Below are 23,473 nucleotides of genomic sequence, written 5' to 3'. Positions count from 1 at the left end.
TTTAGTTTGCTTCGAAGAATCATTGTTGTCCCTTTTTTTTCCTTGTCCTATTTCTGGCTCCATAAGTTGCTTTTGAAATGATTTTATTTAAATCTATCTTATTGTCTTCAAGGTATTCTTGCACGGCGTTCGCTCTATCTTTCCCTTTAGTTTGTCATGAGAATGGTAGTAATCCTAGAAGTAATTCTTTTGGAGCTTGGGAAGATATAATCCTGACAAAAAGGGCACCTTGCACCTTGTGTATATTCCGCAAGACTCATCCACAACAAGTGATAAGACAAAAGAAAGCTGAATATCTTCCACCTGCAAATATGTTACATTTGAAAACATTTTAGCTTTTCTATCTCTCACTGTTTTAGCGAATAGTGGCAAATCTTTTTTTTTTTTTTAAGATTTATGGTTTGTTTTTAAAATCACGAAGCAGTTCTTCAGATGCATGCAGGAAGCAGTCTTGACATACCATCTGTAAATGGGTTGCCTTATTGTGCAATTTCCAGTGGTACCGCAAAGTCTACCAGATTAGCGTAGCTCGTAGATTGCTTCTAACTTTGAGAAGATAATCGCTTCTAACTCATTTACTTAAAACACCACACTATAAGTCTCAGCCAAAGCGTGTGGTGAAAATGCCAATTTGTCTTGCGTCGAAAGAGAATTAAAACCTACATAAAAACATCCAACGACTAAGTCAGTCAAGAGCTTGCAACGGACTGACGACAGTGACGACTCGTGTCACGGGGAAGGGGTGTGGTGAAAAGCGAGTACAAGTGGCTGAGAAATAGAATCGGTGCCTAATACTAGTTAAACATTTCAGAACTATTTTTTAAAATGTTTCGTTAAAATAATTAATATTTGCGTATGGAACTAAAGAGCCGCAGCTTCACAGCCAAGGAGCCGCATGTGGCTCGCGAGCCGCAGGTTGCCGACCCCGGGACTAGACCAGAGTCTACTCCCCGGAAGTAGAGGTGAGCAAATTGTGCTAATAATTATTAACAGCGGTTCTCAACCTTTTATGCTCGGCGACCCCTTTTTACAATCCCCCAATCTGCATCGACCCCACCCCCCACCCACACATACAGCTATAGAAGAATAGACACTTAAAATCCATATTTTCGATGGTCTTAGGCGACCCCTGGCAAATCGTCAATCGACCCCCTTTGGGGGGTCGCGACCCACAGGATGAGAACCCCTGTGCTAATTGAATATCCAATATGAAAATAGAGTCAGAGAAAAACAAAATCTTCACTACTCATAGCTAACTTCTTTTCCAGGAATTCACACCACAAAACATGTGTCAATATAATTCTATTTGAAAGAGTGTCTGAAGTTTATCAGATAAATCGAGCTTACAGTCACATATAGGCCTACAAACAAACAACTAGCTTTTTATTTTCACAAAGCTTTTATGTTTGTCTGATAGGCCTACAGGTTTTTAACTCCCTTATTTCTTTTCTCCCAATGTTTTTAACTCCCTTATTTCTTTTTTCCCCATGTTTTTAACTTCCTTATTTCTTTTCTCCCCATGTTTTTAACTCCCTTAGTTCTTTTTTCCCCATGTTTTTAACTTCCTTATTTCTTTTTTCCCCATGTTTTTAACTCCCTTATTTCTTTTTTCCCCATGTTTTTAACTCCCTTATTTCTTTTTTCCCCATGTTTTTAACTCCCTTATTTCTTTTTTCCCCATGTTTTTAACTCCCTTATTTCTTTTTTCCCCATGTTTTTAACTCCCTTATTTCTTTTTTCCCCATGTTTTTAACTTCCTTATTTCTTTTTTCCCCATGTTTTTAACTCCCTTAGTTCTTTTTTCCCCAGTCTTGGTTCAAATTGAAACTTTGCACAATCGTTCATTCTTCCTAGCAAAACATGAATCAATCCAAAATTAACCTGTTAGTTAATTGATTAATTTTGCTATATATTTAAAAAAGGGAAATAAACCTACAGTATTAAGATGTAAAGCTGTAAATGCGAACTTCTTCCACTTGAATAAACTTTTTTTTTAAAATAGTATTTTTTTAGATTCTGCTTGTTTTCATTAACTTCATTAGTTAAATGTAGTTTTACTGTCATGAAAATAATATAGCCACAAGTCAACGACCTGTAACAACACTGAGACAGCTGGACAATGGTGAGAATCTAGTTTAGTTTTAGTTTAGTTTAGTTTAAGTTTAGTTTTAGTTTAGTTTAGTTTTAGTTTAGTTTTAGTTTAGTTTTAGTTTAGTTTAGTTTAGTTTTAGTTTTAGTTTAGTTTAGTTTTAGTTTAGTTTTAGTTTAGTTTTAGTTTTAGTTTAGTTTTAGCTTAGTTCAGTTTTAGTTTAGTTTTAGTTTAGTTTTAGTTTTAGTTTAGTTTAAGTTTTAGTTTAGTTTAGTTTTAGTTTAGTTTAGTTTACGTTTTAGTTTAGTTTTAGTTTAGTTTAGTTTTAGTTTAGTTTTAGTTTAGTTAAGTTTGGTTTAGTTTAGGTTTAGTTTAGTTTAGTTTAGTTTTAGTTTAGTTTAGTTTTAGTTTAGTTTAGGTTTAGTTTAGTTTTAGTTTAGTTTAGTTTAAGTTTAGTTTAGTTTTAGTCTAGTTTAGTTTAGTTTTCGTTTAGTTTTAGTTTAGTTTAGTTTTAGTTTTAGTTTAGTTTTAGTTTAGTTTTAGTTTAGTTTCCAGAGAAAAAAAAACTGTAACAAAAGTCTACCAAACAATGGAGGTGAAGGGACAAAGAAGTTAATTATTGTTTTTTAATTTGCAGTCAAAATGGACATGCACATAAAATGAAGAATATATTCTTAAAGATAATATAAATATCCTTCCTGTATATGCTATTCTAGCTACTCTAATGAAAGAAGAAATTCAATATTATGTGCATACATCAACAGTTTTTACATGGCAATGTAGAGAAAGAAACATATAAAAAACATAAATACTGTTATAGAAACAAAACAATGTTGCAGATAGAAACAAGTGCAAGGCACATAACAACAACTTGAGATCATAAAAAACTTAATTTAGGTCAGTGCAGGGTTTAACAAGGGCAGTAAAACAATGAAAATATATTTTATCAGTAAAGGTGTGAGTGTATTACATTGCAATGAAGTTTTATAAACTAGGGCTAGCATTGTAGATCTATAGAACAATGTTAAAAAACTACATAACAAATGTTGGAGAAAATTATTTTTTAAACTGTTTAGACTAGACCATAACTGTGTTCTACTACAATGTTTCCCAAACTTTTTCGGAACGGAACACTTTGCACATTCTGATTCTTTAACTGAACACTGTGCTAATTTTTTTTTAGAGAGATTAATTCATGTGGTGGCTTACTAGTTAATTATTCCAGAAGTTTTTGGAACACCGATTCAAGCCTTGTGGAACACTTGGGTTCTGCGAAGCACAGTTTGGGAACTACTGTTCTACAACATCCCCCTAGATTTCTAATATTGTATTACAAATTGAAACTTTTTTTAAAAAGTCATTTACTTAAGGTCTTGAAAATGAATGGATTTTGATTTAGGATGAAGTTCTCTCTCTAGCAAGCCATCTTTTTCATCCAAAGCAATCCAGTTTTTACATACAAAATAGTACTCTTCATACAAAGGAGTCTGAAAAAAAAACATGAGAGCAGAAAAATAGTGATTAAAATATCAAGGAAACAATCAGAAAAAAAGTTTTCTCCATGAATTCTCTCTCTCTCTCTCTCTACATAAATAAACTATTAATCTGAACCAGTGTATCAGGATAAAAGAAAGGATTATGTGGACAGGAAGGGAGATAATAAATCTTTATGCAGCAGATCTCTCACTTTCAAGTTGTTCGAAACAAAATATTTTTAGAGATACAGAAAAAAAAAAAGACTTTACACAATGAAACAGAGTGGGACATTACTACAGGTACCGGGTACTATTCCTTTGATAACAGGTCATGACCTTTGTGATCAAAACGCTCATATAAAACAGTACTCCAGATCAGGTTGGCTGAAAACCACCAGTAGCGTAAACTGTTGTTCAATAATATGTTTTAACACAGATAAAAAGTGTATACACATTATTTCTCCCACACCCATTGACAGGTCAAGCTGAAACTTCCCACAATTATTCACTGACATAGACAATATATGAATTAATTTTTAAAAAGTTACCAATCAGGCAATTACTGGTAATTCATTATTTTGTATTATAGCAACAAGAAAAGCTGATACTTCAGTATTCACATATATGGCTAATTTTTTTGGGTTGAGTCCCCTTAAATAAATTGTTAATGCTATTTCTCCCTCATGCATCAAGTTGATACTGTAAACAATTATTTATTGTACCTAACAAAACATGTATTAATAAACAAAAACACTCAATTTGTCATTTAATTATTGGTATTAATTATTTTGCTTGATACTGAATAAGGGAAATAACTTGTATATTATTGGTAGATATAGTTTTAAGGACAGAGTTCTTCCCCTTTAGATAAGCTTTGTTCTTTAAAAAAAAATGAAATTTTAAAATATTTTTGCTTGTTTTGAAACATTGGTTTTACAAATTCCATCAGAATGGAGATTGTTACATCCTGAAGATTGTTATGTCCTGAAGCTTGTTACATCCTGAAGATTGTTATGTCCTGAAGATTGTAACATCCTGAAGATTGTTATGTCCTGAAGATTGTTACATCCTGAAGATTGTTATGTCCTGAAGATTGTTATGTCCTGAAGATTGTTACATCCTGAAGATTGTTACATCCTGAAGATTGTTACATCCTGAAGATTGTTATGTCCTGAAGATTGTTAGGTAGGGGATGGCAGTGGGCAAGGTTCAATCTTAGGACCATCATGTTGACAGTGCATGACCAGGCAGTCATCCAACTTTTTTCAAGTCACCTCTTGACCCTTGGTTGACCATCTTCAGTCATGGAACAACCATGGAAGAGATGAAAGCCCACACAGCAGTAGCCCTCCCTCCCCTTTCCAATGCGTCTGATGGGTCCAGGAACATCAGGAACTTGATACAGTTTGAGATCAGCAGAGTTACAGGTCCTGCTAGGGTCTAGCACTGTGTGTGTTGCAAGCTGCTTAAAAGGGTGAATCACTCCTTATTTTCCCTCAAGTTTTGCTCCAAAATTCTTTTCCATGTTTAGCTACTAGGCAGCAGATGTATGGATTCAGAGTTTTCTTTCTCCTAGGTGGTAGCCAGCTGTCCTGTCCAGAGCTTATTGGTTTAACTACCAGCGGCTTGCCTCTTCTCTTGTCAGTGATTACAGATTTCAGCCAGACCCAATATAAGAGCCACAAGGCCAGGAGTTGGACTGCTTTTCAGAGGCTATTTGAGACAAATGCTACTGGAAGCATTTTAAAGAACTTGTAACTTTTTTTACTATATAAAAAAAAGTCACACAATATAATTGGACAGTTGATATTAAAACAACAACAAGCAAATACAACATAGACTTACTTTAACTGGCTTCCCATCTACATTGAAAACATCTTTGTAGGAGCCAACACTGACAGAATCCTCATCACTTTCACTGAGAGAGTCGGTGTCACTCTGATCGTCTCGTTGTCTAGATGAAGATCTGGCTCTAAGTTTTTGAGACAGTGTTTTCTTGTGTTTGTCTTTTGGTCTTGTCTTTAGTTTCAGTTTTCTCAAGAAATCATTTTGTTCCTCTTCTGTTAAAAATTTTCTAACAGTCACCTAGAAAAAATACAACTTTGAATAAGCTGCAGAAGTACCTCCCCAATATGAAATACAAAACCTAACCCACAAAAGTCACAGACGTAATGTGAAACAAAAAAATTATATCAGAAAACTAGAGAAAAAAAATTCAGAAAACTATAGACTTCAGGAGGTGTGGTGGCTGAGTTGTAAAGCACTAGGCTTCCAAGTTGGAGAGAAGGTATCAGGTTCAAATCCTGGTGAAGACTGGTATTTTTCACTCTGGGAACTTAAGTGTGCTCTGAGTCCACACAGCTCTAATGGGTACCTGACATTAGTTGGGAAAAAGTAAAGGCGGTTGGTTGTTGTGCTGGACACATGACACCCTCATCAACCATTTACATCATCTGCTTCATAGATTACAAAATTTGAAAAGGGGAACTAAAGACTTTGATTTTATAATTTTTAAACCATTCTGAATAAAAATGTATTAAAGCCAAAAGAATTGCAAACACTATTTTAAATATAAACTTGAAGAGTGCAGCTATAAACTCCTGCTTCCTAGTGCTATTAGAGCATGGAATGGGTTGCCTGAGCCAGCCAGGAAAAAAATGACTTGGCAAAATTTAAGAAATTTTGAAGTCTGTAGTTTTCTGAAATTTGACATGAATGAATAGATTGACCTAGGAATATGCGTAGGACGTAATCTCATCATCCTTTTTTTTTTGAAGTAATATCTGTATTTTATAAGAATAGATATATATGTTGATAAGTGGAATCTCATTCCCTGTAAACCGGAAGATGATAGTTAAGTTCATTCTTTGTTTTAAAAAGTTAAGATCAAGCGTAAAGGCATACAAACTTAAAGAGTGTATAACAACAGATCTGGTCAAATAACTTTCAAGTCAAACTTTGCTATCAAACGAAATATTTGTTCACTTACATCCTCACAGAACCAGCCAGCACCAGGACCAGAGTTGTCATGACCTATGTAAATACTCTTTATACTTCCTGTGTCAAAGGCTTTGACCTAGAAATAGTAAGTCATGAATATTATTCTTATGCCAAATTCATATATGAGCAGATGTTACAATGGGCATTAAATTTTTATGGATTTAAAGGAAACCAATTCAATGTCCTCTTTATACTTCCTGGGTCAAAGGCTTTGACCTAGAAATAGTAAGTTACGAGTATTATTCTAATGTCTAATTCATATATGAGCAGATGTTACAATGGGCATTAAATTTTTATGGATTTAAAAGAAACCAATTCAATGTCCAACTTTGATGAAATAATCTCTGGCTTTCTTTTGTTTTGTATTGCGCACGGTACTTTTTCTCAGTGAAATGATGAATGTTTTTAAATGGTTCGTTTGTTTTATGTTTTGGATGTCTCTTCAGAATTGAAGATTACTACAACAGCAGTATATGTTTCTTCTTTAGTTTTCATACCCTGAATTTTTAAAAGCTTAACATAGTAATTTAAATATTCAATTTAGTTTGTTGACTATCCTGTTAAAACTTCTAGATGACATTTCTAGCAATCTTCTCACATTTCTTCAGAAATGAAGATTGCTACAGCCTGGCCATAATCTACTGCAGGATTGCAGCAGCTGAGAGCAAGCAAGGTTTGAACTCTGGATCATTATTGTTAAGATTCTCTCTCCTAACCAGGCCTTCTGTAAACACTGCTCAACACAACACATCTAACTCAAGAACTTGACAGCACGAGTTCCTAAAATAGTGTGGTAGTTTAATCACTAAATACATCAACAGCTTCTACTACACAATTGGCTACACTAACTACAATGCTTTCTTGTACTTAATCAAACTACCGTACTAAACACTACTAGTCCTCTGTCTACTCCTGGACTCAAATGGCTACATATTCAAAAACTCACATTATACCACACTGTCCTTACTGCCTTGCTGTCCTGAACTGAAAATCCTTACCAACTCTGTCTCTATCTGAAGGCTTTCGATCACATGACCAATCACAGGTGATTTTTACATGAAATGGTCATACTAGTACTGTCCTTTGACACAGTTGACTGCCATAAAGCATGTGAAATTGTTTGTGTTACGTGTGTCAGATGGTCACACACACAAAAATAACTCTATCCCTCCGCCAATACAGTTACAACATTATGATGACAATTTAGAATGGATAGCATAAGATCAGGCAGCCAGTTTTGATTATAAAAAAAAAAGTAAAGTTTCCCCTTTCAGACCTTGTGGTTTATAGGGCAGACGATGTAAAGGTCATCTGTTTCTGTGGCCTACGGTTAACTAGGGTGTCATGTGGCCAGCACAACGACCAACCGCCTTTATTTTTCCCTAACTAATGTCAGGTACCCATTAGAGCTGGGTGGACTCAGAGGCGCCCGAAGATCCCGAAATTAAAAATCCCAGGATTCGAACCCCGGTCCCCAGTTCGGAAGCCAAGCACTTTACCGCTCAGCCACTAAAACAAAATTCTTGGCTGAACATTTACTAAGTACTGGTAGCTGATCTGTGTTAGCCACAAATAGTTGATCACATGGAAGCTTACCTTGAATTTATCCGTCATTCCCTTCTCAAAGTTATTTTTAGCATCATCCAAAATCAGTTTCTTAGTCCTGCCTTTTGTTCCTTCAATGATTATGTAAACGTTAGCATCAGTGCCGGCAAACTTCACATTGCCAGTGCGGACTTGAACTTCATAAAGTATTTCCTTGCCTTGCAGAGGGGAAGAGTAGAACAAATTAGACACACTTAAACAAACAAGTTCACAGACTAATGGATTGGTAGGCTAGCGTTGTCCTTTACTAAATATAATGTGCTGATGAAAAGAAACTAAAGAATGTGAGGATGTCCCCTTGAAATTAAAGTCAACTTTAAAAAAAAAAATGATACTAAGTGTTTTGTTATAGTGATAACTTTTAGATTAGTCAAAACTAATTTAGACTTCAATAGTTATGCACAAAATATAAAATGTTTATTATATTGTATTTAATCAGAAATTTGAAAAAAAATCCTGGTTTATAATTAAATTATTTATAATTTTGATTTTTTTTTTTTTTTGAAAAGTGACGTACAAAAGAAAAAGCTTCATTACTCAATGCAACAAAATCATTTACCAAATTGGACTTTTGTTTAAATCATTTGACCTATAAATTGAAAGCGTCTGCCAGGTTTCAAGGGAGATCATCTCAAAAAGTGCAGACACAAGTAAAATGAAATACAACTCTAGCTTGTGGAAACTAAACTATCAAAAATGTGAAAATGACTAGAAAGTATACATTTTTCTACAACCAATTATATAATAAAAACTATAAACTTAAAAGCCTCAACACATTGGAGAAAAGGTTTGATAGAGAAGGTGGAATAATGGGAAAGAAAATCAAGGTTTTCATGTTACCCATAATGTTTCATTGAACTTATCCTTTTATCTAAGCTCCCATTCCTTCTTTCAAACAATGACCAGATTTCATCTCCTACAAGCCCACATGAGTGATCATGTGACTATTCCAAATTTGCATGTTCTCATTGGTGGTCACAAGTTTGTCCTATATCTAGTTTAGTTGCAGTGGACAGCCATGGACTTTCTGCCTTGTCCTGCTCTTGATTGCTCAATACTGTGCTAGTGATGGACTTTCTGCCTTGTCCTGCTCTTGATTGCTCAATACTGTGCTAGTGATTGCCTTTCTCTCTGCTTCATCTTATTAGAGTGGCACCCAGCACTGGTATCCAATTTCACATTTTAAATGCTATGTTTAAAAAAACCACAGAGTTTATTAAGTGTCAGGAGGCATGGTGGCTAAGTGATAAAGCGCTTAGCTTCTAAACCGAGGGGTCCAACTCAAATCCTGGTGATGGCTGGGATTTTTTATTTCAGGATCTTATGGGCGTCTTTGAATCCATCCAGCTCTAAAGGGTATCTGACATTACTCAGGGAAAAGTAAAGACAGTTGGTCGTTGGTCAGTTGGTCACATGACATTCTCATTAACTGTGGGTCACAAAAACATGACCTTTACATTATATTTCCTGTATATCACAAGGTCCTTTAACTAAGAAGATGTTAGATCCCTGAAACTGGTTTTCCGAGCCAGGATGTCACTGACATATATGCTGTAACTACACCAAGGGAACATGGCTGACTTCTTGAGAATAGCCGAGGACTGCAACTGATAAAGTAAAGTTGTGAAAGAGTCAACATTGTTGTTCCAGAAACTCTGATACAAAGTGTCAGGATCTAAAAGAAATATTCACTAAATAAGAGTTCTTTGATACTACTTAATAACATCCTATAATATACAACATTTTACTATGCACAATATATATAATACAAAGTTCTACATGCAACATTTATTTACAACACTCTACATGATTTACTAAAAAAAAAAGAGCAATAATGAAACCTAACAATGATAAAGCATAAATCTAGTGAAACAGGATGTGTAACTGTCTCGTCTTTTAACAATTTAAATCAAGAGTTACGTCAAGTTTGCCCTTCACACACCCACAACTTGTTAAATTTGTTTTGTTCCTAATTAAAACAAATTTTAGAACATATTTCTAGATACTGTGACTTCTCTTTTCAAACAAATATTTAAATATTAACATTTTTAAAAAAACAGATTAAATATTTCTTTACCATCTTAGAGATTTTCTCCTTACATTGATCTGATATGAACAAGACCTATATATAAGCCAGACTACTCTAGCAGAAAATAATAACACCAACAATGGGCACAATGAAAATACACTAAAAAACCTAAAGATAAGTTAATGTTTAACCTTTTTGAATTATTATTGGCTTTTTGGCAGCTGAAAAAAAAATTGAAAAATAAAAAATATGTAATAATAATAATAATTTGAACTTATTAAAATCGTGTGACTTGTGAGTTTTTGTTGTCAAGACTTTATGAAACATTTCACAACTGAAATGTATTTTTATTTGACTTTGAATGTGTGGCTGAGTAGTATAAAACCACTCTAGTTTCAATCTCGACTTGAGCTGAGCTGTGATGAAAGGCAGCATGGAAACCTTCTCTCAGATACCTCCCCTCCTCCCCCCCCCTCTTTTTCTCCAATGTTCTCAAAACATGACATTGTGATCCAATCTGGCACTAGAAGAAACACAAGTAATGAAAGACGACATCCTTGTTTCATTGTACAAGTTACATAAAATGTTTTTTGAGTTTTGGAAGATAAAACTGTTTTTTTTAAAGAAATACACTTTGACTTGAACACAAATATAAGAGATTTGGACTGAGCAGACAATGTAGCAAGGAGGCGCGGTGGCTGAGCGGTAAAGTGCTTGGCTTCTGAACTGGGGCTCCTGGGTTTGAATCCTGTAGAAGACTGGGATTTTTATTTCTGGACCCTTGGGCGCCTTTGAGTCCACCCAGCTCTAATGGGTACCTGACATTTGTTGGGGAAAAGTAAAGGTGGTTGGTCGTTGTGCTGGCCACATAACACCCTCATTAACCATAGGCCACAGAATCAGATGACCTTTACATCATCTGCCCTACAGACCACAAGGTCTGAAAGTGGAACTTTACTTTACTTTAGACAATGTAGCTAACTATCTCATTCATATATAAGAGAAGTTCTAAGCTTTGATCAAGAAGGGAAAATGAAAGGATCTCAACAACTCCTCTTCTGCATGCATAAAAATATAAACAGTAAAAACAATGTAAAACCTAAAATTAGTTAATCAAATAAAGATAAAGTAGATAGTTTCATTTACTATGAAGGTGTGATTATCATGATACCAAGAGTTGCAAAAACAAAGAGGCCAATACGAGGAAAGTGCAAACTTGGCACCACACTCTCATGGAGGACTTGGAGACAGCTTATCCTGTCCCCCAATGGCCCAAATGGCTTGGGAGGATCTAAGTCAAAGCAAATAAGTTATTGTAATAAGATGAAAAGATAGAGATGCCAAATCTTAAATTCAAACATCAAAAATCTGTCTAGAAATCTCACATTTTTAACAAAATTAAAACAACTTTTTCACTCCAATGCCAAAGATTAGTGTTACATTAAGGTCTTGAAACATAGAACACACCAGAAACTAGAGTAATGAGAATACATAAATCATTTACGTAAATCATTTCTGTTTGAATAAACAACAATGGTTGCTTGCCCTTGCCAATACATTTGACTGTTTCTTGGTATTTATGAGAAGTTATTTAATGTCTGTCAATTCAATCAATATCTCAACTCACCTTTCTTCACCTCTGGGGCCAAATCTCTTTTAGCATTTATTTCTCTGTACAGCAGACCTTCTCCGACATCTTTGGAAATCCAACCATCCAAAATAAAATAGTAGATCTCTTTGGGGTCTCTGATATTCTGGACCAGCACCTAGGAATTGTAGGACAAAGTTCTAGAACTAAATAATGCTGGTTAATGCAGAGTCAAGGGAGGTAAGATATAAGAACATTGTAGCCATCAAATAAAGATGGATGCTTGGTCATGTGACATGCACTTTGGACTGTCATCATTTCTCAAGAAATTTAAACTAATAGCTAGTTAGATCTATGGAGTAGCCATAGAAGATAATCAGCAAATAATCATTCTGACAGAGGGTTCTTTAAATAATAGCCCTCAGCCCCAGGAGACAAAGACATATTACTGAATTTGAACCATGTAGACAACATAGAAGATATAGTAGTACAAGAAAATGGAATTAAAAAACTATTAGCCAACACAAAACCAAACAAAGCGTCTGGACCTGATGGTATTCCAGCTAGATTACTCAAAGAACTAAGCAATGAGCTAGCCCCAGTGTTCAAAATACTCTTTCAGGCTTCACTTAACCAGGGCAGAGTACCAAAGGACTGGAAAGAAGCTAATGTCACCCCCCTATTTAAAAAAGGAGAAAAATCTGACCCAGGAAACTACAGACCAGTATCACTTACCAGCATCACATGTAAAATCCTAAAATACTCTGAAAGACACAAAGATAAAGGCACATTCCTCGTCCCATATGCTAGGACAAATTTGTACAAATACTCCTTCTTCCCTAGTGCTATTAGAGCATGGAATGGGTTGCCTGAGCTAGCCAGGAAAACCAGTGACTTGGCAGAATTTAAGTCATTGGTTAACATGCATGACTAAATGCATGACGTGTAGGACGTAATCATCTTCTTTTTTGAAGTAACGTCTGTATTATATAAGATAAGATAAGATAATAAATAGATCTTAATCAGAGCTAAACATAGTACTATACCCTGGAAGAAATAGCTAGAAAATTGTAAACTAAAACTTTTAACTAAAAAGTAATTACCCTATTCAGAAACCATCCTGGAGCCATTCCTGAGTTGTCATGTTCAATTCTAAACAAAAACGATAGTTCATTTATTGAGTATAATTAAGAATATTTTTATCTTCTCATTTCTTGTATTTCAAATTAATTTTTTTTAATATAATTTTTTTTAGTAATTCACATTTTAAAAACTAAATTCTTTTTACATATCTGCACAAGTGTGACAAAATAAGTGGACAATAAATTATGGGAGACCTTTTTTAATCTTTGAGCTAGTTGTTAATGGAAGCTTAAAATAATGGTCCACAAAACAAAAAAAGAGAGAAACTCTTGACTAGTAAAAACTGGATTTTCTAGTTCAAATTAGATAAGAAATCTTTGTAGACCAAAGAACGAGTAGGGTACCTTAATTTCTTGATTTCACCAACATTTCTAAACTTCACTTTGAACCTATCTTCTGAATTCCTTTCAAAAAGTGTAACATCTTTTTTGACTCCTGCTCTGGCTGCTGTAAGTTCAATCTTGGGTGATCTCCCTTCCGTCCCAATAAATGTGACAAATACTCGAGCGTCTGTACCCGCAAATTTCTTCTTTCCAGTATTTACCACAACTTCATATTCTATTGAAAAAAAAACAATATAGTTGTGATTTTACAATGTTAATGCTTAAAAAATTGTTAACAAAGCATAAGATTGATGGTTGCCTGGTCATGCAGTATTTGCCCAAGACTATCGTTAGGTCATCTCAATGGTCCCGGGTTCTTATCTTGCCCACTGCCATCCCCCCTTATTCTGCCAGAGGTTTGAGCTAAAATGTACTTTGTTTTTAGCTCTGAAGGCACATCCGAAATATTTTATAAGCAAAACGTTTTAAAAGATTTATTAAATTCTGTATGATAAATGGAAAGATGCTGATAGAATGGGATGCGTGGCCATGAGGCTAAGTCGCTTGAACTTGGCTTGGTTTGGCTACTTATGAAGGGGGCTTGAGGTTCAACACCCGACTTGAGCAGAGTTGTGTTTAATGAAGGCAGCATGGAAAACCTTCTCCCAGATACCCCTCCCCCGCTGGTCCAAAAATGAGATTGGACCATAGCGTTCTGAGCATGCTATAAGCATGAACGTAGCGCTATATAAAAGCTAAAATTAATTTTTTTTTAAATGAAGAGGGATTTTTACTTGTAGTTGTAGTTAAAACATCACGTTTCGTACCTTCAATTTGATTCTTTAAATGACCAGCTACAAGGTCTCGGCTGGTTAGGAAATCTCCTTTATGTCGCGACAACCAATTCTGACAAATGAAGATCCATTTGTTGTGTGTCTTCATACATGTGACTTCAATCTTTTCACAGTACCAGCTGTGTCTCTCTTCTTCCCCATCATGCTGTGAGACACAAGTTCAATGTTAAGACACATTTCAATGATTTTGTTTTGAAAATAAGACACATTGTACATTTTTAAACAAAGAAGTGAGTATTATAATATTATAATATAAGTGAATATTATTTGCATGTTCTTCACAAAGAAAAGAACACTACCTCTAATACTGACCATAGATAACCATTATTTTTACTCAATAGAATAAGCAAAAATACAACTTCAAAGACTACCTTAATTAATCAACTTATACCATGACCAGACTACCTTAATTAATCAATTTATACCATGACCAGACTACATCAATTAATAAACTTATACCATGACCAGACTACCTAAATTAATCAACTTATTCCATGACCAGACTACCTTAATTAATCAACTTATTCCATGACCAGACTACCTTAATTAATCAACTTATACCATGACCAGACTACCTTAATTAATCAACTTATTCCATGACCAGACTAGATTAATTAATCAACTTATTCCATGACCAGACTAGATTAATTAATCAACTTATTCCATGACCAGACTACCTTAATTAATCAACTTATACCATGACCAGACTAGATTAATTAATCAACTTATTCCATGACCAGACTACCTTAATTAATCAACTTATACCATGACCAGACTACCTTAATTAATCAACGTATACTATGACCAGTGTCCACCTAACCTTTAGGAATCCACAGAAAGCATGACCCATGAATTCTTTTCAAGATCAACTTATGACTAAGACCTAACTTATGACTAATTTAAGTACCTCTTTCAGACTTTACAGATTATGTTAAGGTCATCTGCTTCTATGGACACTGATCAACGAGGGCATCATGTAGCCATTACAACAACCATTACTTTCCTAAACTAATGTTAGGTACCTATCAGAGTTGGTGTATTAATGTTAGGTACCTATCAGAGTTGGTGTATTAATGTTAGGTACCTATCAGAGTTGGTGTAATAATGTTAGGTACCTATCAGAGTTGGTGTATTAATGTTAGGTACCCATCAGAGTCGGGGTATTAATGTTAGGTACCTATCAGAGTTGGTGTATTAATGTTAGGTACCTATCAGAGTTGGTGTATTAATGTTAGGTACCTATCAGAGTTGGTGTATTAATGTTAGGTACCTATCAGAGTTGGTGTATTAATGTTAGGTACCTATCAGAGTTGGTGTATTAATGTTAGGTACCTATCAGAGTTGGTGTATTAATGTTAGGTACCTATCAGAGTTGGTGTATTAATGTTAGGTACCTATCAGAGTTGGTGTATTAATGTTAGGTACCTATCAGAGTTGGGGTATTAATGTTAGGTACCTATCAGAGTCGGTGTATTAATGTTAGGTACCTATCAGAGTTGGGGTATTAATGTTAGGTACCTATCAGAGTTGGTGTATTAATGTTAGGTACCTATCAGAGTTGGGGTATTAATGTTAGGTACCTATCAGAGTTGGTGTATTAATGTTAGGTACCCATCAGAGTCGGTGTATTAATGTTAGGTACCTATCAGAGTCGGTGTATTAATGTTAGGTACCTATCAGAGTTGGGGTATTAATGTTAGGTACCTATCAGAGTTGGTGTATTAATGTTAGGTACCCATCAGAGTCGGAGTATTAATGTTAGGTACCTATCAGAGTTGGTAAATTCGGGAGCCCTCTAAAAATTCTGAAATTAAAAACCCCAGTCTTCACCAAGATTCAGACCAGAGACCATCCCAGTTTGGGAGCCAAAAGCTTTACTACTTAGTCACCATGCCCCCAAAACTTAGACTAATACCTACCTCAATCGTTAGGAATTCTAAGTTCCCCAGTGTTGGTGACTTCAAGTAAAATATTTCTTTAGAACCTTGACAAAAACAGAATTTGTTATTCACACTGCCTCTGCATAGACGCTTCTTGTAAAGAATATTTTTGTCTCCCTTGATTGTCACAAAGACCTGGAACAATCAAAAACTATTGATACAATGTTCTTAGAATTGATTAATAAAATTTAACTTACTTCCTAGAGAGTTTCTGCTTTTAAAGATGTAAATAATTTAGGACTTTTCTCAGAAACATAGATTAGCAAATTGTACTGAGTTTATGCAGATGCTAAATGAATGACTGAATACTTAGCGACCTGCTTTTTAGTGAGGCTGGAGATGATCAAACAGCCACGTTAACATGTTATAATAATTTTAATGCTCTTATTTTTTATAAATCACAGATGTTGCCACAATGACATCCTAGCCATATCCAGGTGTCAATCTAGTCATGCATGTTAATCAGTGACTTAACTCTGCTAAGTCATTAGTACAATTAGTCATTAGTACAATCAGTACAATCAGCCAATAATGTAATTTCCTGTTTCTGAGAAAAGTTCCAAACTATTTACATCCTTACATCTAACTAAGGCCAAAGACTGGGAGGAGTGGAGAAAGATGGTCAATGAATCTCGCATGGTGCCCCAACAGTTCAACAGACTAAGGGATTAGGTAAAGGTAAAAATTCATTAGTGCTAAAATGCTATAATAATACCACAGACTTAAAACATTAAAATATCTAGTTTCACACTAAAATTGAAAATGTTAATCAAATAGATCCAGCAAACACTAGTTCCAAGTGCCACTGTCTAATGTGGTCTGTCATGTAGGATGTTTTTTTAATGTTTACTTATAATAATAATAATGGCATTGTCTTTGATTCTAAAGATTACAGATGAGTGCAGTGTTTCACATGAATAGGTAAACTAAGAAGCAACCTTGTATATTTTTCAGCATATTATGCAGAAACAGGCCTTGTCCACCCGGGGGTCTATTTAAGTTTTCTTTTAGTCCTCTGTGCCTGTAGGCAATAAGGGCTTTTGTTTGGGTCTCAAATGTATGGCCTGCAGCTTTTGTGAGAGCTCTTTAAACCGTCTCTTACAATGTGTCACTATGTGCATGTTTGGTGTTTCACTGTTTAGTGTTTCAGTATTTAGTGTTTCATTGTTTATTGTTTAATTGTTTAGTGTTTCAGTATTTAGTGTTTCATTGTTTAGTGTTTCAGTATTTAGTGTTTCATTGTTTAGTGTTTCATTGTTTAGTGTTTCAGTATTTAGTGTTTCATTGTTTAGTGTTTCAGTATTTAGTGTTTCATTGTTTATTGTTTAATTGTTTAGTGTTTCACTGTTTAGTGTTTCACTGTTTAGTGTTTCAGTATTTAGTGTTTCATTGTTTAGTGTTTCACTGTTTAGTGTTTCAGTATTTAGTGTTTCATTGTTTAGTGTTTCACTGTTTAGTGTTTCAGTATTTTGTGATTCACTGTTTAGTGTTTCATTGTTTATTGTTTAATTGTTTACTGATTCACTGTTAGGTGTTTCACACTACAGTCAGGCTCACATTAGCTACAGTCATGCTTACATCTGCTGCAGTCAGGTTTAAATTAGCTACAGTCAGGCTTACATTAGCTAGTCAGGCTTACATTAGCTACATTCAGGCTTACACTGGCCTCATTCAGGCTTAGATTGGCTACAGTGAGACTTACATTGGCTACATTAGGACTTACATTGACTACAGTCAGCCTTACATTGGCTACAGTTAAACTTACATTGGCATCAGTTGTACTCCCTGGTTGATCGCCTGTCCATACTACAATCCTATAAACATTGTCCAGTTTTTCTACTGGCTCTTCTTCAATCATTTTTGTTCTAACTTTAGGAGGTGGAGCAATGTATTTTATTCTTGGCTGTTGGTTCACTTTCAGCTTCTTGGGAACTTTCTATTGCAATAAAAGAAAAAAAAAACTCCACTAGAAATTTAATGATGTAAATAATAATGCTAAAAATGATATTAATTTTAAATAATGTTAAATATAAATTTTTATAAAAATGCATTCAAATTAATCTCATCTTTATTGTTTACAGTCATTCATCGAGTTAGTCTTATTATGTTTACCACATTACAAATTTGTGATAAAAATAAATAGATTCTTTATTATGATTAAAAATGGTGCAAAAAATATGAATAAGTCTTAAGAAATATGATCAAGTGACTAGAAGGCTTTAGAAAAGGTAGTTCTAGTATTGGTCCAACATGTCACTGTCCACCTAGTATTTACTGTCCTACTTCTAGCCATCAATTAATTACAAAACTTCTCCTACCATGTGTGACCTGTGTTCTTCTAAAGTGGAGCACAAGTAGCAGAAATTTGATGCACCTGTTGAAATACAAGTTGGTATAAAATATAATTTCCCTTGAGTCTTAGAGATCAATGGGACAATTGCAAGTGAGGTTAAACATCACCCTTTTTTCCCTTATAAAAGTGATAAAAATGCTGTATGGCCAGCACAATGATCAACCATTTCTACTTTCCAAAACAAATGTCAGGTAGCCAATGAAGTTGGCCGGACTCACTGACCACACGACATCTAAAAAGATAAATACAGCCTTTTTTGGGATTATAGACTTGATTCCTTTGTTTGACTTCCTCTTGGCCCTATGTCTGATTAAAATAGCCTTATTTATTGGATTGAGGAAATTGAAATTTATCTTACAGTAGGCCTACTAACAGTAGTGTGTAAATATTTGACTGACATTTATGTATTGTATTATTATGTATTTATGTTTCATGCTGTATGTTATAACTGTTTTATACTGGTAGGCCAAGCTGGCTTACAGTCTGTGTTGTTATGAAGTCTTTTGTCATTCTTGTTTAATAAAATCTTGGAAAGTGACTCATTTTCTGTTCACTCAATAAAAAGTTATCACATGTTATTCAACAAGAATCTTACGGATATTAATTGTGCTTCAAGGATAGATAAAATTCTCAAACTGGAACATTTAGTAGTAGACCCAAAAGATCCACATGCTCAGAAGATCTGGAAACACTAACCTCATGCCTTAATGCTAGCAAATCCTGAAGGTGAGAAATTGGATTTGTTGTGAAATTTTCTACAAACTAATAGCAGACATATGAAACTGCGATATCTACACTAAAAAAACTCAAACAATCAAATGAGATTTACACCCCCTAGTCACTATCTACTTGTAAGCAAGAAATAGTGTAGAATATTGACAAGTAAAACCAAAGGTTAATTGTGCTAGCATAAAGACTATCATTTCAGAGCAGTTTCTGTGCTCTAAAATCAAGATTAAGCTGTTGGGGACACTTTTGTCAGCGCAATGCTTTCACCTGAAGTGAAAATCCCATTAAATTTGAATAAAATTCAGCTATCTTATATAATACAGACGTTACTTCAAAAAAGAAGATGATCACATCCTATGCGTCATGTATTCAGTCATGCATATTAACCAATGACTGAAATTCTGCCAAGTCACTGGTTTTCCTTTCTGGCTCAGGCAACCCATTCCATGCTCTAATAGCACTAGGGAAGAAGGAGCATTTGTACAAATTTGTCCTAGCATATGGAACGAGCTGCAGCTCAAAAATAGGGTGGAAAGAATCTAAATGGGGGGTGAATGTTGTGTATTTAATTTTCATTTTGCATGTTGTATACTGTTTTGGTGTGTGCTAAGCTGGCTTAGTGTGTCTAGGTCAGTGTGTGTGTGTGTACTAAGTTGTTATGAACTGATTTGTCATTCTTGTTCAATAAAACCTTGGAAAAAGACATTTTCTGAGTAGTCTAAATAAAATTACTTACATTTTTTAACAAGGACAATAAGGGGTCGTGGCGTGATTATGGTAATAGCATGATGAACCTTAACTCTGACCAGAATAAAATATTTATATGTAAAATAATTTTTTTGCTATCTCGGGAATTTAGTTTCTAAATAAAATACTTAAATGAATACACACTTGAACTCACCAGACACTGAGCTAACTGAAGAACTGTCTCCATCATTTGATCTACCTATGGCACTTTTTGGTGCAAACATATGACTGTAATCTGCCCATGATGACTGCACTGATGAGAAATAAAAAGACTCTTAAAATATGAATAAAACGCTGCAACTTAACACTGTATAAGCATTATCTTATCTTAGAAGTTACAGATGGCTGCCTGGTCGTGCAGTTTGCACGCTGGACTGTCGTTCAGATTTATCGATGGTCCCGGGTTCAAACCCTGCCCGCTCCCATCCCCCGTCGTCCTGCGGGAGGTTTGGACTAGGAAGTAATTATCTTCAACTCTGAAGGAACATCCGAAACATGTAAAACATTTACAACAGATGTTACTTCAAAAGAAAAGATGATTACAGCCTAAGCCTCTGCCAAGTTGTTGATTTTCCTAGCTGATTCAGTCAACCCATTCCATGTTTTAATAGCACAAGGAAAGAATTAGCATTTGAACAAATTTGTCCTAGCAAATGGAATAAGAAATAGGCCTTTATCTAAAATTGATTTACGTAATAAGTAAAAAAACATATACATTTTGATATTATCTTAGCTTATACAGGAATAATAAATAAAATATTGAAATTTTAAATTAAAAAAACATGAATGGTAGATAGGCTTACTGAAAATTTGGTCTGGAGTTTTATAATAAACTGTCTGTGGTGCACTTCTGACTCTCTCCAGTCTTGCCAGATTGGCTTCTGTGACTTTTGATAAATTGTTTAATGACTCACTGTAAAGCTTGAAAACAATAATTGTAAACAAGTTGTGTTAAAACAAGTCTGCGCCAGTATGTTTAATTAACCTTAAAGTGAGATGATGCTGTCAGTTACAGTTAAAAATAAAAGATTTTTTACTACATCTTTAATACCATATATTATAATTATGTTTATAAAACAGTTTTGGTCTTCTAACCTAACTGACATTTGAGGAAGCATGTTTTCAAACTAACTGACATTTTAGGAAGCATGTTTTTAAACTAACAGACATTTTAGGCAGAAAGGTTTCAATGTGTCAAAAAAAAAAAGAGCTAATTATATTAAGTGCCGGTGGGTGTTTCTATGGTGACAGTGAGAAGAGTTTGCGAGCCAGGGTGGCTGCCTGGTCGTGCGGTTTGCTTGCTAGACTGTCGTTCGGATTTATCGACGGTCGAGGGTTCAAACCCTGCCCGCTCCCATCCCCCGTCGTCCTGCGGGAGGTTTGGACTAGGAAGAAAACTATCTTCAACTCTGAAGGAACATCCGAATTATGTAAAACATTTTACAAAACATTTTACAAACATTTGTTGGTGGCTACGCAGTGTGACTGATGCAAGATAAGTGGCTTTGTCGTTAGCTGTCTTGGGTAGGAGAGACAACTCCAGAATGCCATAGTGAAAAGACATGTTTTTTGTAGTGATTTAGATTTTGTTCAAAGTACCATTTTATATTACCAAGCCTACTACATTTATTTTATTTGATCTCAAGTTGATTTTATCTATAAATAAATTAATTATAAATAAAATAATAATTAGTTATTTATAATACTGTTCACTAAGAAGTAATTAAAGGCGCTGTGATAACATTACAAACATAATCACGACAGCTAAAATGACAAACTAATCTGAAAAAGATTGGAACAGAAAGGTCTTAATGTTCTTCTTGAATGCAGTGAAGCTTGTTGTCTGTCTGTAAAAAATGTTTGTTAGTAAAAATGTTTTTCATGTTTTGGATGTTCCTTCAGAGTTGAAGATAATTTACTTTTTAGTCGAAACCTCCTGCAGGACGATGGAGGATGGGACCAGGCAGAGTTTGAAGCCAGGACCATCGATAAGTCTGAATGACAGTCCAGCTTAAACGGCACGACTAGGCAGCCATCTGAGATCAAAGGGACTTCCAAAACGTAGATCTGTGTACTGAAAAAACCCTCAAACCATAATTTTTGAGGGAGAAATGTGACACTACTATCTATATATAGAAGCATTGAGTCCATTGAGGGGTATATGGAGTTATAAGTTCACTAAGGTACAAGGGCATTTCTTTATTGTAAATGCACATGACATTTTCGAAAAATCACGTAACGTAAAGTTCATCAAAATGAAGCTGTCTGTTAACAAGTGCAAAACAGGTCTCAGTTGAAAAGGCGAACCTGAAATTTTTTAGTGGGCCCCAACTATTCAACTGATGCAAATGTGGCACTACTATATATAGAAGCATTGAGACCATTGAGGGACATATGGAGTTATAAGTTCACTAAGGTACAAGGGCATTTCTTTATTGTAGATGCACAGATGACAAAGTGTGGCTAAATATCCCATGTTGACCCAAATTTTAAAGTTAAATAGATCTATGTTTCGCAACATTTTATTTTTCATGTCAGATGAATTATGAGTTTTAAGTAACATTAATTTTTCCCTAGATAATCTATAGTCTTGTTCTAACTAGATCTATTATTATGGCATTACGGAGCAAAAACTGAACAGTAAATTTAAGCCTGGTGCATAAATTCTTTCAATGCAGACTTTACTTTACATTAGTTTGTTTCATTTAGACTCTACTCACTCTACTCTTGACCTAGAGTCTAGTTATACTATGTTATAGGCCTATTGTTACTTAATGTAATTATTTTTAAAAATATATTAATTATGTCAAAGTCTAAGCATCACCAGAATCAAAGAAAAACTGCATAAAAAACCATTGCACTGTTACTACTGTTAGATCTAGATCTCTATGTCTATATAGATCTAATGACTAATATTACCTTGGAATTGATGGGTCCGGCCCACGTATGCTTAACATCTGCAGACAATAACATTTCATCATTAAAATTAGTTCCAGAATGTATAATTCTTTTAGGGCGCACGGCCCAAATGCTAGACTGTTCCATGCAAAGAATGATACAAAAAAATGCAATGAATCTAATTGTATTAGTTAAAAGATTTTCATAATTGTTAAGTTGAAAAAAAATCTAGATCTATTTTCTAAGTCTAGATCATACGTCTAGAGTCTAGTTCTAATCTGTACTCTAGACGCCATGTTGTTTAGAACGGTTTCCCACGGTGAATAAAACTTTTTTTGCTTTTCACTCGAAGAGAAGTGTAAAGAAAAAACAGACAGACCTATATATGTTAAAAGAAAATCTACTCGGCTCATCGGGTTATGTTTAGGTCATAGACTTATATGTCTGTGGTTTAGTTTTTTTTTAATCCTCTATTGGTTTCGTAAGAAATTTGAGTCAGTTTTTTTTAATATGTCATAATTATATAGATCTATGTTTATGATCGCATCATAGCTTTAGTCTCTAGATCTAGATTTAGATTCTCTCTCTCTCTCTCTCAGTACTTCTGTGATCAATTGTTGCAACCTGCAATTTCGGCCCTAGGTTTACAAAAAAAAAAAAAAATTACAAATAATAATAAAAAAAAAAAAGCTTATATTAA

General features: G+C 34.5%; 1 protein-coding gene across 2 annotated transcripts; it reads right to left on the bottom strand.

Moving 5' to 3' along the window:
- Positions 1 to 2,697: 2,697 nt before the first annotated feature.
- Positions 2,698 to 23,096, bottom strand: LOC106071982 (lipoxygenase homology domain-containing protein 1-like). Of its 2 annotated transcripts, XM_056024365.1 has the most exons (15): positions 22,795 to 23,096; positions 20,679 to 20,796; positions 20,030 to 20,128; positions 18,365 to 18,420; positions 17,812 to 17,982; positions 16,026 to 16,181; positions 14,080 to 14,251; positions 13,274 to 13,487; positions 12,890 to 12,938; positions 11,826 to 11,964; positions 10,390 to 10,419; positions 8,161 to 8,327; positions 6,554 to 6,640; positions 5,410 to 5,649; positions 2,698 to 3,576 (listed from the first exon to the last, which is right to left on the bottom strand). In XM_056024365.1, the coding sequence occupies exons 1-15, from the start codon at positions 22,918 to 22,920 to the stop codon at positions 3,451 to 3,453; spliced, it is 1,950 nt and encodes a 649-aa protein (XP_055880340.1). In that variant the 5' UTR covers positions 22,921 to 23,096; the 3' UTR covers positions 2,698 to 3,450. The 2 variants fall into 2 exon arrangements, with proteins under 2 accessions (XP_055880340.1, XP_055880341.1); XM_056024366.1 differs by lacking the exon at positions 10,390 to 10,419 and having other exon boundaries at positions 22,795 to 23,095.
- Positions 23,097 to 23,473: the final 377 nt, after the last annotated feature.

The sequence above is a fragment of the Biomphalaria glabrata genome, chromosome 3 (assembly GCF_947242115.1).
Source record: "Biomphalaria glabrata chromosome 3, xgBioGlab47.1, whole genome shotgun sequence".
NCBI classification, from domain to species: Eukaryota; Metazoa; Mollusca; class Gastropoda; family Planorbidae; genus Biomphalaria; species Biomphalaria glabrata.
The sequence above is the reverse complement of the archived record's forward strand: the minus strand, read 5'-3'. Positions and strand labels throughout refer to the sequence as shown.

Bases quoted from the DNA above. Each gene is read 5' to 3' on its own strand.
- LOC106071982 (XM_056024365.1), bottom strand. From the start codon at position 22,920: ATGGAACAGTCTAGCATTTGGGCCGTGCGCCCTAAAAGAATTATACAT. The intron at 18,421-20,029 runs GTGAGTTCAAGT...GTATTTCAACAG, and splicing joins TTCAGTTAGCTCAGTGTCTG to GTGCATCAAATTTCTGCTAC. The intron at 12,939-13,273 runs GTACCCTACTCG...GTTTTTGTTTAG, and splicing joins GGTGAAATCAAGAAATTAAG to AATTGAACATGACAACTCAG.